This window comes from Hyla sarda, chromosome 12, assembly GCF_029499605.1.
Source record: "Hyla sarda isolate aHylSar1 chromosome 12, aHylSar1.hap1, whole genome shotgun sequence".
Taxonomy (NCBI): Eukaryota; Metazoa; Chordata; class Amphibia; order Anura; family Hylidae; genus Hyla; species Hyla sarda.
The window spans coordinates 83614674-83634116 of NC_079200.1; the positions used below are offsets into that span (position 1 = coordinate 83614674).

Below are 19443 nucleotides of genomic sequence, written 5' to 3' on the forward strand. Positions count from 1 at the left end.
ATGAGAATTCAGTATCACAAATGGAACCAGACAGGGGTTCCCCATCTCACCATTGATATTTACTTTGTTGATGGAGCCACTTGCAGAGACCATTAGATCTTCAGATGTCATGGGGGTGCAGATAGGTAATAAAAACCACCGCATAGGCCTAAATGCGGATGACATAATTTTATGTTTAACTAACCCTAAAAGATCCTTGGCGGGCATATCTGCACTACTTGAAGACTTTGGGGGAATTAGCTACTATAAAGTTAATGCATCTAAGTCTGTAATTAGGGGTGTTGCAATCCCACCATCCTTAAAACAAATTTTACAACAGGATTTTTCAACTCAATGGTCTGAGGGGCAGGTTGAGTATCTGGGTATTATAATCACATCCCCCCTCTCCAACATAGCCAAAGTTAACATTTCAAATTTGACTGCTTCAATATCCCAGGTGGCAGCAGCTTATTTGAAATTACCATTATCATGGGCAGGACACTTGGCAGCAATAAAAATGACAGTGCCACCAAAAATTGTGTACTGTTTTTGTAACCTGCCGGATTTAATACCTAAGCACATGATAAAAGCATTGCAGAAACAGATTTTGCAAACGGTATGGAGGACCCAGAAAACAAGAATACAAGCCAAATTGTTATATCTTCCAATAAATAAAGGAAGGATTGGATGCCAGACTTGTAGAAATACCAGTATTCTATAGCCTTGGATCAGTTGCAATATTGGTGGGGTAATGATGTTTCAAAACAGTGGGTAGAGATTGAAACCCAGCTAGTCCCACAGAATACCTTAAAAGAAGCATTGTGGATCCAGAGGGTGGGAATCATAACACACAAAGAGGAATTTTCAACAATAGTGGCAGCCTACTCTGTCTGGAAACTCCCCATAGTGAAAGATTTACTGCTCCCATGATCTAGAGGGGAGATCCCCCTGGAGATAATTCAGTCCCAGATTCCGGATTCTAATTTTAGAAAATGGATAGATCAGGGTATACACATATATGGAGATATGCTGATGGAAGGGAAGCCCTCTACTTTTGAACAACTTCAACGGAGATATAGGCTGTCTAACACAGATTTTTATAGGTTCTTGCAAGTAAGGTATTTTATGGACTCTGTAAACCTCCTGGTGCAGATTCAAACCTCCCCACTTATACAGGGTTTTTTTGGATTAAGGAGGATCCCCAGGGAGATCTCCCAAATTTACCAAGCACTGCTTGGAGGGGAGAACCACTTGCCATTTTGTGTTAAATGAGAGATGGACCTGGGGAGAACCCTTTCTGTCTCACAGTGGGCCAATTCATTTATATTATGTTCCAGGATTTTCAAATGCGCCGCCCATTTCGAGACAGACAGGAAGTTATTATATAGGTGGCACCTAACACCACATAAAATATCCAAGATGTATCCGGGCAGCCCAGATAAATGTTGGTGATGTAATTTACACATAGGAACTTTGTACCACATGTGGTGGGAGTACCCTCGGATCCAAAAATGTTGGGAACTATTTTTTTCTATGCTATGTAAGGTATTAGGCTTTACAATCCCCTGGGGTCCAGAAGTTGCTTTGCTAAACCTTGACTTGGAGGACCTACAAACAAATGGAAAAGTACAGAAATACCGGAGGTGGGGGCTACGATTAACTCTGTCCACCAGAATTGCCTTATGGAATGGTCTATAGCTTCAGCTAATGGTAAACTCGAGGCTTTTACCAACGCTTGGTCTAAGTGGTTGGACGTCAAGCCAATGTCTATCTAATCTATAAAATCTCCTTTCTCTCTCTTCTTGCTCCTTTTTTTCTCCTCCCTCTCTTCTTCTCTTCCACTGTTCCCCCTTTTCTCCCCTCCTCCTTTTTCTTTCACTCTCTTTTTGCTTTCTCTTTCCTTTTCTCTATTCTCCCATTTTTTGGGGGATTTTCGGGACATATAAAGTGGACTCAATAGAAAATGCAATTCATTTATGTAAAGCTAGTTATTTGAAGGCACATGCTTGTATATGTGTTAAGTTCTTGTTTTTGAATGTAATGTATACATGTTAGTTGTGGTTTTGGATGTATTCTATAAAAACGATAAATACTTAACAAAAACACACAAAAAAAAAACCTTTTTACTTTTATAGGATCTATGGGATTACTTCTAGCAATCACCGATATTGACGATCTATTTCTATGGTCTGCTGGAAGGCAGACTATAAAAGAAGATCACCAGAGCTGGCTCTGGAGCAGTTAAGCGGAGCTCCGGTTGGCAACTTGACTCAACGGACCCTCACGGGTAATCCGAAGACTCTCTCTCAAAGCCCATTACACTTCAGATGCTGCAATCAGTATTGATCATGGCATCTGAAGGGTTAATGCCAGGCATCAGCATGATTACTGTAAATATGTAAACCTGTAAAAAAAACGTTTATATTAAGTCTGCATAGAAAAGGTTTCTCTAATGGCAATTCAGCCGTGTGATCTTGGTAGTGCGGCATCCTCTAACTTAGAAAAGCAGAAATTTCATTGACAGAGACTGGCATGCTTATCTCCGGGCGGCAGAAAAGAGATGTGCAGTAGACAAATTCAACCGACGCTGATTGGCTGCTCTTCATGCGCACTACTGATGCAGGCGGCATAACATAGGAAAAGTAGAAAGGACTGCATAGAACAGCGACGTCATGGCAGGAGGGAACACCCATAGGAAAGGAGAGGCCAGCAGTTACAGTAAGTAGCCAAATGGCCCACAGAAAAGGCAAAAAATGTTAGAAAAAACTAATTTTAGATCACAAAAACATACAAACATTGTATTCCACCATATACAGCCTTTTGAGTATTTTTTTTACTCATAATAGTAAAGCTTTAACCCCTTAAGAACATAGCGTTTTTCTGTTCTTTTGTTTTTTCCTCCTTACCTTTTAAAAATAATAAACCTTTCAATTCTGCATCTAAAAATCCATATGATGGCTTATATTTTGCACCACCAATTCTACTTTATAATTACATCAGTAATTTTACTCAAAAATGTATGGGGAAACAAAAAAAAAATAATTATAATAATAGTGTGAAAAAAATCGAAGAAAAAACACCATTTTGTAAATTTTGGGGGCTTCCATTTCTACACAGTACATTTCTCAGTAAAAATGACACCTTACCTTTATTCTGTAGGTCCATGTGATTAAAATGATCCCCTAACTTATATAGGTTTGATTTTGTTGTACTTCTGGAAAAAATCATAACTACATGCACGAAAATGAATACTTTTAAAATTGTCATCTTCTGACCCCTATAACTTTTTTTTCTTATGCGTACGGGGTGGTATGAGGGCTCATTTTTTTTCTCATGATCTGAAGTTTTTATTGGTACCATTTATGTTTGGATTGGACTTTTTGATCGCTTTTTATTAGTTTTTTTAATGGTATAAAAAGTGACCAAAAATACGCTATTTTGCACTTTGGAATTTTTTTGCATGTGCGTCATTGACCGTGCGGTTTAATTAACAAAATATTTTTATAGTTCGGGCATTTACCCACACGGCAATACCACATATGTATATTTTTATTAACACAGTTTTGTTTTGTTTTTAAATGGGAAAAGTGGGTGATTCAAACTTTTATTAGGGGAGGGGTTAAATCATCTTCATTAACTTTTTTTCACTTTTTTTTTTTTTTGCAATGTTATAGCCCACATAGGGGGACTATAATGCATTATACAGATTGCAGGCACTGATCAATGCATTGCCATAGCATAGCATTGTTCAGTGTTATCGCCGCTTGACTGCTCCTGCCTGGATCTCAGCCACGGAGCAGTCATTCGGCGATCAGACATGGAGGAGGCAGGTAAGGGGCCCTCCTTGTGCATCCTTACTGATCGGGACACCGCGGTGGTCCCGATCAGCCAGACTGAGCTGCCGGCAAGCTTTCACTTTCACTTTAGACGCGGCAATCAACTTTGATCGCCACAACTAAAGAGGTAATGCCAGACATCTGCCTGAACGGCGATGTCCGCATTAGCCATGGGTCCTGGCTGCTGATAGCAGCCAGGACCATGTGGGTATGATGAGAGCTAAGCTCATGAGCTCGCTTCATAACCCTGCCGTGCCACAGCACCGTTTAGAAACAGCGTTTTGTGGCAAGGGGTTAATACGTAAATGACATAAATAATCCATCCCATCTAATTGGCCTCAGCAGCCTGCAATAATGGAGTGTCGCTCACACTGAACAATGCTGTGCTATGGCACAACATTGTTCAGTGTATGCAATCGATTTATTGTATGTAATTGTCTACCCTATAGGCAATAAAAAAAATTGTAAATAAAACTTAAATAAAAAATGTTAATACATGTGAATAAACCCCTTCTCTAACAAAAGTTTGAATTACCACCAAAAGTTATCACACTTTGTTGCTATTAAAAGTATTTTTACTTTAAAGAGACCATTCCGATGAAGTCACTGACCAAGATTGAGGTTGAGGATGCTGCCTGTGCTTGTGTTCCGTTCCATCTTACAGGTTACTGGGGTAGAGGACTGAGGAGAGAAGGGTTTGGGGCTGCCGGATATGCTGCCACCATGTCCTGTCTTTATCGATACAGGAGAAGCTGAAAAAAAAATTCAAGATTTAAAGTCTATTGTAGGAAAAACATTTTTGTGGCTGATAAACTGTATTAATCTGTACTACAGTTAGTTGATTGCAAAAAGCAGTAGAATGCATTCATGTGTCCTGTGATTAGTCTGTCTATGACTTAAAATAGCTGCAGTGAACATAAAGATAAGATAGCATGCCTACTATCCAATTGCATTTAATGCATAATCAGTGCAGGCAGATTAGCGCTGCTCACCTGTACTCTTATCGATGAAGTCCATTGACTCTTCACTTGCACTGTAGTGGCTGGACACTGCTTTCTTTTCAGCATCTGGCTCCACATCAGAGCCGGTGTGCACTGAAGAGTTTGTGCTCATTGGAGAGCGTGGCATGTCAGTCAATGAAATCCGTCGCCCTCCGCTGCTATTTAATATGGGTTTGCTCATGAGAATCTTGGGTGACGCTGTCATGTCAAAGTTCAGCTTTATCTTTTCTTGTTTGTCTGTCTTGGCAGTGCCAGCACTTGGATTGGAGGTGTCGAGCAGCATTTGGTATTGGTTGTTCGGTGTGTAAGGTGTCCGGAAGGGAGCATAGTTAAAAACACCAAACCTTTTGCGGATGTTTTCCACATACACTTCCATCTCCTGCATCGCACTGTTGAAGATGCTCTTTGTCTTTTTTACAGAAAAAGGGATCTCTTTTGACATGAGATAGCAATTATTCATTGGAACCCAGGCCCTAGAAGAAAGTAACAACGTCTCAGTGACAGAGCAGCAAAATATGTGTCAATGCAGGCCAAAGAACAGCCTTCATTCAGGTTGCAGCCATACTTGTTGGATGCGCTGCAGAATTTCAGCACATATATTGGTGCTGAAAATCATTCACAACAGCAGCATGTGGATGATATGTTCAAAATCTCAACCACATCCTCTGGTATACATTAGCCCAAAATTTGTGCAGCAGTCCAGATTTTAATTCCAAAGAATATCAATTGACGTAATGGATCCACAGTGTATTTAAGACAGATTTTCCCATTGACTGTAATAAATTCACAAGTGCTGCAAATTAGGGCTGCACGATATGGGGAAAATGTGCGATTGCGATTAAGGGCCTAAATATTGCGATTTCGATATGTGATTCTATATAATAAATAAATGGTGAAATCCCCCCATTTCATGTCCAATCTCCTCCATTTTACAACTATACACTCATTTTATGCCTGCCACCCATTTCACATCTCCCCATTTAAATTCTATCTCCCCCTGTCACATCCCCCCCCCTCCTGTCACATTCTCTCCTCATGGTCACATCTCCTCCCATCACACCCCCCCTCCTGTCACATTCCCCCCCCCTCCTGTCACATTCCCCCCCCCATCCTGTCACATCCCCCCCCCTCCTGTCACATCCCCCCTCCTGTCATATCCCCCCCCTCCTGTCACATCCCCCCCCTCCTGTCATATCCCCCCCCCATCCTGTCACATCCCCCCCCATCCTGTCACATTCTCTCCTCATGGTCACATCTCCTCCCATCACGCCCCCCCCATCCTGTCCCATTCCCCCACCCATCCTGTCCCATTCCCCCCCCCATCCTGTCCCATCCCCCCCATCCTGTCACATCTCCTCCCATCACCCCCCCTCCTGTCACATTCCCCCCCCCATCCTGTCACATCCCCCCCCATCCTGTCACATCCCCCCCCATCCTGTCACATCTCCTCCCATCCTGTCACATCTCCTCCCATCCTGTCACATCTCCTCCCATCCTGTCACATCTCCTCCCATCCTGTCACATCTCCTCCCATCACCCCCCCTCCTGTCACATTCCCCCCCCCATCCTGTCACATCCCCCCCCCCCCCTCCTGTCACATTCTCTCCTCATGGTCACATCTCCTCCCATCACCCCCCCCCTCCTGTCACATTTCCCCCCCCCCCCATCCTGTCCCATTCCCCCCCCCCCATCCTGTCCCATTCCCCCCCCCCCCATCCTGTCCCATCCCCCCCCCTCCTGTCCCCCAAGTTATAGGAATTTGGTTCTCCTACACATTACCAGCACACACAAAAAGGTGTAGAAAAATGCTTCACTTACACCGACAATGATAAATGCCGGCCAATGTGTCATTTTTACCGAAAAGTGCACTATGTAAAAAAAACAACCCCTTAAAAGTTGAATAATTATGTTTTTTCCCAATTTTGCCCCACAAATAATTTATTTTGCCTTCACCATACATTTTGTGGTAAAATGAGTGATGTAATTACAAAGTACAATGGCCGACATTGATCACTGGTTGACATTTATCATTGTCTTTAGACTGTTTTTTGTGTTCAAAAAAGGCTCAAGCAAGGCTTATTTGCGCCTTTTGGTTTACACATTTCTGCAGATTTTGAGTTGCAATACACTGATTTTGGCAATACACGTGATATAGAAGGTTTTTTTTGAACTGCGCCTTTTTGTGAAAAGGTGCAAAAAAGGTGCAAAGCCACTGAAATGTCTCTAAAACTACACCAGCCCAGACTTCGCTTAGCCTTTAGGTGTATGTGAAGAGAGAATTTCAGAAAATGTGACCTGCACAAAATTTATCAAACGCTCTGCGACCATTTTATAAATTTGGTGCTCCTACACATTACATTAAAAAGTGGAGAAAAAAAGCTTCACTTACACTACAGTGATAAATGCCGGCCAATAATTCTGCAAACAACAAGATTTTGGATGGATTTTAAAAGACGAGGAGGATAAAAAACCGCTGCAATATATTAAGGGGTTAAAGGATACTGAGGGGAGGTCAGTATCACCTTTTTATTTTAACTCCTAAAAGCAACAACCCATTTTTGAGGAATAAAGTATGGAAAGGAATAAATAAAAACTCTGCACCCTATTCATTTCAATGAGCCAGACGGAGTCAACTAGTGACTCCGGATGGCTTATTTTTTTTAACCGTATCAGTTTTTGTTGCTGGACTGAAACCGCAGCAGACCACAGTTTTTAGTCCTGCAAATGAAATTATTTCTGCACCAATACACCTTGTCTACAAGTGAAGATGAGTGAAGCTTCAATGATAATGTAACTTTTCTGTATTAGTAGGAGTTTTCAGGTCCCAGCAAAGATTCCTTGTCATGGAGTTTGCCTGTTAGATACAAAAGGTCCCACCTGTCATGCTGTCCAAAGAAGCGGGCATCCACCTGCCCATCCTTGTCTCTAAGGGCTTTTGCAGGCCAGAAGGGGAATCCTTTTAATTTAGCCCAGACCAGAGGGTGTGGATTGCTCTAAAAAGGAAAAAAAAAATCACTAATTAAAGCCAACTACCAAATGTTACCAACCAGGTCCTGTTCAAAAGGACCTAAATGTGTGTATGGGGGTGGATAGGGAATGTCCTAGGATGGGAAACTGTGATAGGAGATGATGGGCTCATCAAAAGGAGCCAGAACTTTACATAACACAAGCCACAAATACAGTTGTGCAAATGATTTAGGAAACACCACATTTTTTTTTATTTATTTATATATTTTTTTTTCATGGGAGCTTATTGGCAATGGATGCCACCCCAATGGCTATGGAGTAGCATAAGTTAGAGGTATCTGCCGAGAAAAAATTCCAATGCATACCTCCGAAATACACTACAAACACGTCTTGAACAGTCTTTCTCATTCTCATTGGGGGAGATGTATCATTGTTGTCTCTGATAAGTGAGTTTTGAAGTAATTTTTTTGCTTTGGTTTTATGTGTGACATATTTATCATACTATAACAGGGGGTTGATAAATTTGGCGCGCATGAGCAAAAAATAAATCACTTCAGACCACCACTTTATATGATTCCTCCTCTCCTCAGACTTTTCTGCACAAAAGTTGTGACAACAAAAGTTGTGAGCCCATTTTCACCTCAAGGACCAGCCCTTTTTTGCAATTCTGACCACTGTTACTTTATTAATTAATAACTCTGAGATGCTTTCACCTTTCATTCTGATTCAGAGAATGTTTTTTCGTGACATATTCTACTTGGTGGTAAATTTTCGCCAATACTTGCATCATTTCCAAATTTCATGAAAATTTAGCATTTTTCTAACTTTGAATCTCTCTGCTTTTAAGGAAAACGGGCATACCATGTTAATTAGAGGTGCACCGAAATGGAAATTTCAGAATCGAAACGAAACCGAAATAAAAAAAAATGTCCGGCCGAAACCGATACCGAAAGACTTCGCCCCGTCTTCTGGTAAAATGCAGCGCTCCGCTCATTAGATTAGATTCCCCCCCATTAGATTGCCAGCTCCCCCACATTAGGTCGGGAGTTACCCCACATTAATAGGCAGCTCCCCCCCACAATAGTAGGCAGCTCCCCCCCACCAATAGTAGGCAGCTCCCCCACAATAGTAGGCAGCTCCCCCACAATAGTAGGCAGCTCCCCCACAATAGTAGGCAGCTCCCCCACATTAAGTCAGCATTTCCCCCACAATAGTAGGCAGGTTCCCCACAATATTAGGCAGTCCCCCCACAATATTAGGCAGCTCCCCCCACATTTGTAGGCAGCTCCCCCCACATTAGGTCAGCAGTTCCCCCACAATAGTAGGCAGGTTCCCCACAATAGTAGGCAGTTCCCCCACAATATTAGGCAGCTCCCCACAACAATATTAGGCAGCTCCCCCCACATTTGTAGGCAGCTCCCCCCCCGCCCACAATATTAGGCAGCTCCGCCCCAACAATATTAGGCAGCTCCCCCCCAACAATATTAGGCAGCTCCCCCCAACAATATTAGGCAGCTCCCCCCCACAATATTAGGCAGCTCCCCCCCAACAATATTAGGCAGCTCCCCCCAACAATATTAGGCAGCTCCCCCCAACAATATTAGGCAGCTCCCCCCTAACAATATTAGGCAGCTCCCCCCCAACAATATTAGGCAGCTCCCCCCCACAATATTAGGCAGCTCCCCCCCACAATATTAGGCAGCTCCCCCCCAACAATATTAGGCAGCTCCACCCACATTTGTAGGCAGCTTCCCCCCCACATTAGGTCAGCAGTTCCCCCACAATAGTAGGCAGCTTCCCCCCACCCCACAGACATACAGCTTCCAGCCATATACATTGTGGACAGCCATATACAGTATGGCTGGAGGCTGTATGTCTGTACTGCTGCCCCCACAGTGTTCTGGTCAACGCTCCTCCGGCCCGGGGTCACATCTACTGCTATGGCCTATGGACCATAGCAGTAGGTGCCAGGACCGGAGGAGCGGTGACCGGAACACTGAAGAAGATGACGCGGTCACTTACCAGGCCCCGGCCGGCGTGCGTTCTCCGGCAATGATCCTGCGGTCCTCCTGCGTCTCTATGGTTGTACGCACGGGACGTCAGTGACGTCCCGTGCGTACGACCATAGAGGCGGAGAAGCAAGGGACCGAAGGAGGATCGCAGGAGGACGCCGGGGAATGGTGAGTGACCGGCGGACATCTTTATGTCCCGAAAAGATTTTTCGGAACACAGGGATGTCCGGGATAGGAATACTTCTTTTTATGTGCCCGGGCCGGCTCCCGTGTGTGGCTGCAGGCGGGGGCCGACCAGAGCATATAAAAAATAATACTGTATACTATAAACCAGGGGGCCTCCAGCTGTTGTGAAACTACAACTCCCAGCATGCCCGGACAGACTTTGCCGGTCCGGGCATGCTGGGAGTTGTAGTTTCACAACAGCTGGAGGCCCCCTGGTTTTTAGTATACAGTATTAGTTTTTATATGCGCTGGCCGGCCCCCGCCTGCAGCCACACACGGGAGCCGGCCCGGGCACATAAAAAGAAGTATTCCTATCCCGGAGAGCGCGCCCCCCCCCAGATGTTGCGCCCGGTGCGGCCGCCGAAATACCCCATAAATGGCGGTAAAGCAATATGTGGGTAAAAAGCAGGGCTTAGTAGTGAGACAGCACCAATGAGATTTGAGGTCTAAAGTGCTTTGCACTGCAATGGTTGAGGTTCTGACATAAAATCTGAAAAAAAAAAGGGGTAAGTGCCCAAAATTTTGAAACTACACTCCTCAAGGAAGGTAACAAGGAGTACAAAGAGTACTAACACCTCACAGGTTTTTTGAACAGTGGGCCGTAAAATGAAAAATGTAAATTTTTTAAACTAAAATGATGAGATAAAAATTTTTTTTCATTTTCACAAGGGGTAATGGGAGAAATTGGGTTACAAATTTTGGAGGGCTTTTTCTCCTGACTATGGAAATACATCCACATATGGGGTAGGCGCAGGCGCACAACAAGGCTCAGAAGTCATAGAGGTCTGTTTGCATTGGAGTTCAAGGAAAAAGAATTCCAAACTTGGCGCTGTTCCAGTGAGGCGAAAAATCCGTACTTATTCCAGTAAAACCATATTTATTGAACACAAGTTTTACAGGCACATCAAAGGCAAGACGCGTTTTGGATCTCTACATACCCTTTATCAATTGCAGATGTAACAATGTATGGCAGCGGTGGACATTTTATAGTTACAAAAAGACCGCCAATTAAAAGGAGGCGTGACTGGCCTACCTTTGTGCGAGTAAATTAGATTAAAACATTAAAAAATGACATTTAAACAAGGCTATTACACCAAGGTCATATATAGTCTAAAGACATACTATAAAAATTAAAAAAATGCTAAAAACAAGCTTGCAACATAGACATTATTTGCACTTCTAGCCCGGATATGACGATATTCCTTTGTAAAAGTAAACATATTCTATTTAGGGGAAGTCCGTAAATTTCTCTCTCGCTCATGCAGAATAATATACTTAAAAGCATATATTTAGCGACCTGTATCTAAACAAAAAAGGCAGAATGATCTTAAAAGGTTAAAATCACACGGACATGTATCTCCGGTAAAATGTAAACCGTATAGTAAAGGTGTCACCTGACCCATGAATGGATACTCCGCATATGTAAACACCGTGACGCGTCTAGCGTGCATGACGGCACCTACATAGTAGCCATAACGCTCTCACAACTCCATGAATGAACAAACACTCACAGAGTTTGTTATGATTCCGCAGAGCGCTGTCAGCAAGGTAAGTTGTTCAGCAGTTTGCTCTATTTGTAATTGTATCGTGACTATAGACATATTGAAGGACCGCACACACCGGGAGACCATTCAGCGATATTGAAACCAATCATATGGTAAAAGTTAATTAATTGAGTTTCATTAGCAACAATACATATAAAATTACGGAATAAAAATTGTTGTGATGTATACATTAGTGGATATTCTCAATATATTCATTAAGGCCAAGAGGCACCAAAGTTTTCAAACGGAAGATCCAATAGTTTTCCCGTTTTTTTAGGGAATTGAACTGCTGGTTGGTCTCTCTGGGTATATGCTCAATGGGGAACAGTCAAACTAGAAATATCACATTTATGAAACATTATTGACACTATTGCGGTGCTTGTTAATCCGACATCTAAAGGGTTGAATCGTGCGGCCAATATACTGAAGTCCACACTGACATTCCAACAGATAGATGACATATTCAGTACCGCAGTTAATGTGAGACTTTATTTGAAAATCTCACCAGTAACTGCGGATCTAAACTCCCTTGTACCGTGGACCATATTAGAGCAGCATTTACAGGCTTTGGAATTACATCTAAAACCACCAAGAATGGTTGGTAGGAAACTATTTTTACTACATTGTTTGGTGATTTGTTTCAATCTACTTGGAGCCAAAATATTTTTTAGAGAAATAGATTTTCGGAAAGTAACATTGGGTTTGGTTGAAATATTCTCTTTTAAATAAGGGTCCAACATTAAAGTGGGCCAGTGTTTCTCTAAAATCTGTCTAATTTTCTTGTGATCTGATGTAAAATTTGTGATAAAATTACTTTTAAAAGATTAGCATTATCAGTTACAGTTTCTTTCCTTTTAGGATTTAGACAGGTCTGCTGGTCTAATAATGCTGCTCTTTGTTGAGCATTATGAACAAGGGATCTCGGATATCCCTTATTCTTAAACCTGGTAGCTAGAATATTACTCTGCTCCATATATACTTCTTTTTTAGTGCAATTACGCCTAATCCTCTTAAATTGCCCGTAAGGAATGTTAGCTATCCATTTATCATAATGTCCACTTTTAAAATCTAAATAGCTATTGCTATCTACCTTCTTAAAATAAGTACGGGTTTCCAACTGGTTAGAGTCATTGTGAGACACAATGACATCTAAAAATCCGGCATCATTTTTAAAAATGTTACTAGTGAATTCTAGATTCCAGTCATTAACGTTCAGATCCTGAATAAAGGTATTAAGCTCATCCTCAGTGCCTGCCCACACTATAAAAATGTCATCTATATAGCGGTTATACGAAACACAGTGCTTGAAAAGTGCATGTACATAAATGATAATGCTAATTCTTTTGAAAGTACGGTAATTTTATCACAAATTTTACAACACAAAATTAGACAGATTTTAGAGAAACACTGGCCCACTTTAATGTTGGACCCTTATTTAAAAGAGAATATTTCAACCAAACCCAATGTTACTTTCCGAAAATCTATTTCTCAAAAAAATATTTTGGCTCCAAGTAGATTGAAACAAATCACCAAACAATGTAGTAAAAATAGTTTCCTACCAACCATTCTTGGTTGTTTTAGATGTAATTCCAAAGCCTGTAAATGCTGCTCTAATATGGTCCACGGTACAAGGGAGTTTAGATCCGCAGTTACTGGTGAGATTTTTCAAGTCTCACATGAACTGCGGTACTGAATATGTCATCTATCTGTTGGAATGTCAGTGTGGACTTCAGTATATTGGCCGCACGATTCAACCCTTTAGATCTCGGATTAACAAGCACCGCAATAGTGTCAATAATGGGTACACTTTGCATAGTGTTTCTAGACATGCTTTACTGTTTCATAAATGTGATATTTCTAGTTTCAGACTGTTTCCCATTGAGCATATACCCAGAGAGACCAACCAGCGGTTCAATTCCCTAAAAAAAAAAAAAAAATAATAAAATTATAGGGAAAACTATTGGATCTTCCGTTTAAAAACTTTGGTGCCTCTTGGCCTTAATGAATATATTGAGAATATCCACTAATGTATACATCACAACAATTTTTATTCCGTAATTTTATATGTATTGTTCCTAATGAAACTCAATTAATTAATTAACTTTTACCATATGATTGGTTTCAATATCGCTGGATGGTCTACCGGTGTGTGCGGTCCTTCAATATGTCTATAGTCACGATACAATTACAAATAGAGCAAACTGCTGAACAACTTACCTTGCTGACAGCGCTCCGAGGAATCATAACAAACTCTGTGTTCGTTCATTCATAGAGTTGTGAGAGCGTTACGGGTACTACGTAGGTGCCGTCATACTACGTAGGTGCCGTCATATGCGGAGTATCCATTCATGGGTCAGGTGACACCTTTACTATACTGTTTACATTTTACCGGAGATACATGTCCGTGTGATTTTGACCTTTTAAGATCATTCTGCCTTTTTCGTTTAGATACAGGTCGCTAAATATATGCTTTTAAGTATATTATTCTGAATGAGAGAGATATATTCTATTTAGGGGAAGTCCGTAAATTTCTGTTTACTTTTACAAAGGAATATCGTCATATCCGGGCTAGAAGTGCAAATAATGTCTATGTTGCAAGCTTGTTTTTAGCATTTTTAAAATTTTTATAGTATGTCTTTAGACTATATATGACCTTGGTGTAATAGCCTTGTTTAAATGTCATTTTTTTATGTTTTAATCTAATTTACTCGCACAAAGGTAGGCCAGTCACACCTTTTAATTGGCGGCCTTTTTGTAACTAAAATGTCCGCCGCTGTCATACATTGTTAGATCTGCAATTGATAAAGGGTAGGTAGAGACCCGAAACGCGTCTTGCCTTTGATGTGCCTGTAAAACTTGTGTTCAATAAATATGGTTTTACTGGAATAAGCATGGATTTTTCGCCTCACTGGAACAGCGCCAAGTTTGCAGTTCTTTTTCCTTGAACCTAGATGCCTATCTCTGGACCCATTCACGCGGTATCCAGAAAACACTCCTTCGGCCTGCAGTTCCCGGGTACCCCGCTAAATTGGGGTGATATGCAAACCACCAAGAGGAGATACAGGTGAGAGTCCATATACAGACGGTCACCCCCTCCGCTCACTCGCAGAATTACACGAGGCGCTGTCCTCTTTCTTTTTTTATTTCCTTTTTATCCTGTTTGCATTTGAGGCCTACGGCATATCAGTAGCTGACGGTTACATACATTCAGAGGAGAATACAAAAATTAAACACCCACATGTGACACCATTACAGAAAGTACACCCCTGAGGAATGGGTATAGGGGTAAAGAGGACATTTTGAATGTACAGGTGTTTCCTAAATTTATTTTCCAGGAATGGATGAAGGGTAGCATTTGAAAAATGCAATTGTCAAGCTATGCTCTGCTTTATCATTCTGTGAACTAACATGTGACTCCGAATTGTCGCCTGGGAATACGACAGAGCTAATGAGCGAGAACTCTTCGCATTTTAAGCCGATGTTTGTTATGGACCTAACAGTTACATACATTCAGAGGAAAATACAAGAAAGGAACACATGTGAGCCAATTACAAACAGTACACCTCCTAGGGAAGGTGTACAGGGGTGAAGTGGAGATTTGGAACAGACGGGTGTTCCCTAAATTCTTTTTTCCAGGAATGAATGAAGTGTATATTACAAAAAGCAGTCCTCAGTGACCCACTAAATCTAAGGGCTGAGTGTGGCGCATAGATTGTCACAATAATATATACAGAGCCAGCTAACCTTAAAATTTTATTTTAATAATAAAATATGGAGAAAGTGGAATAACATTCATTAATAAAATTATCTCCGCAGGGCCCTTGCGGTCATATAAAATTTAGGTATATATCTCTACAAACACAGCTTATCAGGCACTTCGTGTAGTATACACACAGAACTGCAACTAAATGTGTGTACCACCTATGGAAAAAATATATATCCCTTATGTCCGTAACACTGAGATTATATTGCTGGTCAGCACATAAAATGGATTTTTATAACACCAAAGAAAGAGAAATACTGTATAGAGTGCACACCACATAAATATAATAATCAATAATCTTTATTATTTACCAAATACAATACAAATTACACATAAAGGGCTAAAACCAATTAAAAAGCTAAACAAAGCATGACCCAACATGGGAGAGGGGCCATGAACCCCCCCTCACCAATGTCCTGTCCCTGTAATATACTCACTCCGTGTGGCTGTAGGTGCACAATATCAAGTCAATGTATAGCAACCGCTAAATAACGCTGAATAGTAACAAGCAGGTACAATATGACTACTGAATAAAAAGATTAAATAAGTGCAAACAGAGTATATAATATCACCAAATATTGGCAGCCACAGACAGAGGAACCATAACGATGTACACAGGGACAGGACCCCAGAGCCCCACGCGTTCCGTCACAATCGGTGACTTCCAGGAACGTTCTTAAAACATCTGTTTCACTGACCATAAACTGATGGTGTGCACATAAACCGATTATCGGCATGTGTTCCACCTGCAAAGGCAATAGCATTCCTCTAATGTCCTTTTCAAAGATCGGCAAAGTTCTGCATTAATATGCGTACAAGTAAATCAGGGGCTCCAATGATGGCACCGATACTAAGTGGGCTGACCGGCAGAAGAAAGCTTGATGTTGCTTGCACTATGTGCTGTTCACCGCTTCACGTTGCTCGTTTTGGCTACTTCCTCTGGCTGTTTGTCCTCTTTCTCAAGCTAGTGGCGGCCAGTGATGTTCCGCGCAGCCGTCAGAACAATCTCGTCCCTCATACACCATAAACATGCAAGTGTACCCTGAGGTACCTTCGCAAAGTTTATACATCTTCATGCCATACCTCGCCCGCTTGGATGGGATGTATTGCCAGAAGCTCCTTAAAGCTGATGAGATACTCATCAATAGAGACCTTCCTTCCAGAGACATAGGTCTCCCATAATTTGGCCACGAAGAGGGGGGGGGGGGGGGGACATGCTGCATTATCAGCATAATGCAAACATTTACAATTGGCCTCAACCCGCATACGTGCCATGGCCAGACTGTAGAGTGGGGTCTGGTAGAGGACATCCCCACTCAAGTATTGCCTGACACTGTTTTTTTTACTTTTGACTAGGCCCCTATGCAGCACAAGGCCCCAAAAGCTCATTTCGGCTGCATTGACTGGGAACCAGCATACAGGTTCTTCTAGTCAACCATCAGATTGACAAAGTCGTCACTGAAATAATAACCAAAAAAGTCTATTTCAGTGAACCAGACTATGTCAATCTTGATTCCTGAGTCGTCAACAAACTCGGGAATCACAGGCTCCTGGTCCGCTGGCTCAGTCCAGACAAGTTCACCAGTACGGGGCACCAGTGAACTTGGCAGGGGGGTTTGACTAGTATGAGCGCCAGCGTGACTAGTACTAGCATGGGGCACAGGGTCAGGAGCAGAGGTTTGCAGCCACGTCTTGGTGGCTCACTGGCTCCTCGCCCTCACTGACAATTTCAGTGTCTGAGGCAAGTAAGGCATATGCCTCCTCCGCTTAAAACGCCCTGCGGGACATTTCCTTACTCTAATTGGGGGGGTGTATGTATGTGTGGGGGGAAACTATTGGTGTGTGTGTTGCATGTGGTGTAATAATACCTACCCTATCCCGCCCTAACTCACTAGCTAACAGAAAAATATAAAACAAAACTAAGCAAAAAAAAAAAAGAAAAACTCCTGACATGAAGGTTTTTCTCCTTTTCTCTTATAAAGGAGGGCAGTTACAGTACTCATCTCTCCTCCTTTTCTTCCTTTGCCTCTGCCACTGTTTTCTTTACAAAGAGATTCAATTTGGTACGATGAATGTATAACTTTGTATACTCCCCCACTCTCCCCATTGTATGAGGACTGAGTAAGCTCTACCGAGGACGGCATGGACAGCAGAGACATCTCCAAGCAGTTATAAGAACAGACAATTTCTCCCACCCCCAAATATATGGTGATATGTTGTTAAAGATATGCTTTAATAATATGCTGATTTACTCTGCGGTCCAGTGAATTACAAATGGTGACCAGATGTGCCTGAATATTATGCTATATGGTCAATATATTGCATGAGTTATTTTGGAAAAGGATAACCGCTACCATCAAATAATAATATATTTTGTGGCTCAGAGAACTATGAACTGTGACCAAATGAGGATGAATATATGGTTAATACACTGCTCAAAAGAATAAAGGGAACACTAAGATAACACATCCTATATCTGAATGAATGAACTAATCATATGAAATACTTTCGTTTTTACATAGTTGAATGTGCCGACAACAAAATGACAAAAATTATCAATGAAAATCAAATTTATCAACCCATGGAGATCTGGATATGGAGTCACACTCAATCAAAATGGAAAACCATACTACAGGCTGATCCAACTTTGATGTAATGTCTATAAACAAGTCAAAATGAAGCTCAGTAGTGTGTGTGGACTCCACGTGTGTGGACCTCCCTACAACACCCGGGCATGCTCCTGATGAGGTGGAGGATTGTCTCCTGAGGGATGACCTCCCAGACCTGGACTAAAGCATCCGCTAACTCATGGACTGTCTGTGGCACAATGCGGCATTTGTGGATGGAGCGAGACATGATGTTCCAGATGTGTTCAATCGGATTCAGGTCTGGGGAACGGGCGGGCCAGTCCATAGCATCAATGCCTTCCTCTTGCAGGAACTGTTGACACACTCTCTCCACATGAGGTCTAGCATTGTCTTGCATTAAGAGGAACCTAGGGCCAACCGCACCAGCATATGGTCTCACAAGGGGTCTGAGGATCTCATTTCGGTACCTAATGGCAGTCAGGTTACCTCTGGCAAGCACATGGAGAGCTGTGCGGCTCCCCAAAGAAATGCCACCCCACACCATTACTGATCCACTGCCAAACCGGTCATGCTGGAGGATGTTGCAGGCAGCAGAACGTTCTTTATGGCGTCTCCAACCTGTCACGTCTGTCACATGTGCTCAGTGTGAACCTGCTTTCATCTGTGTAGAGAACAGGGCGCCAGTGACGAATTTGCCAATCTTGGTGTTCTCTGGCAAATGCCAAACGTCCTGCCCGGTGTTGGGCTGTAAGCACAACCCCCACCTGTGGACGTCGGGACCTCATGCCTCCCTCATGGAGTCTTTTTATGACCATTTGAGTGGACACATGCACATTTGTGGCCTGCAGGAGGTCATTCTGTAGGGCTCTGGCAGTGCTCCTCCTTGCACAAAGGCAGAGGTAGCGGTCCTGCTGCTGGGTTGTTGCCCTCCTACGGTCTCCTCCACGTCTCCTGTGGTACTGGCCTGTCTCCTGGTAGCGCCTCCATGCTCTGGACACTACGCTGACAGACACAGCAAACCTTCTTTCCACAGCTTGCATTGATGTGCCATCCTGGATGAGCTGCACTACCTGAGCCACTTGTGTGGGTTGTAGACTCCGTCTCATGCTACCACTAGAGTGAAAGCACAGCCAGCATTCAAAAGTGACTAAAACATCAGCCAGAAAACATAGGAACTGAGAAGTGGTCTGTGGTCTTCACCTGCAGAACCACTCCTTTATTGGGGTGTCTTGCTAATTGCCACATGTTGTCTGTTCCTTTTGCACAACAGCAAGTGAAATTGATTGTCAATCAGTGTTGCTTCCTGAGTGGACAGTGTGATTTCACAGAAGTGAGATTGACTTGGAGTTACATTATGTTGTTTAAAAGGTGTACTCCCATGGCAAACTTTTCTTTTTAAATCAACTGGTGCGAGAAAGTTAAACAGATTTGTAAATCACTTCTATTAAAAAAATCTTAATCCTTCCAGTACTTTTTAGGGGCTGTATACTAAAGAGAAATCCAAAAAAAGAAATGCATTTCCTCTGAT

At 42.3% G+C, this 19443-nt stretch overlaps 1 protein-coding gene across 23 annotated transcripts in view; it reads right to left on the reverse strand.

Annotated features, from left to right (window-relative positions):
* Nucleotides 1-19443, reverse strand: part of ZMYND8 (zinc finger MYND-type containing 8) — a 172243-nt gene that overhangs the window by 30801 nt on the left and 121999 nt on the right. For all 23 annotated transcript variants that reach the window (XR_008849297.1, XM_056548802.1, XM_056548785.1 and 20 more), the window contains 3 exons: nucleotides 7694-7809; nucleotides 4808-5289; nucleotides 4427-4567 (listed from right to left, as the gene is read on the reverse strand). Coding sequence is in view for 22 of the 23 variants with exons in the window: in XM_056548802.1 (XP_056404777.1) it covers nucleotides 4427-4567; nucleotides 4808-5289; nucleotides 7694-7809 (739 nt within the window). In the remaining variant the exon portion in view is untranslated. The remainder of the gene's footprint in view (nucleotides 1-4426; nucleotides 4568-4807; nucleotides 5290-7693; nucleotides 7810-19443) is intronic.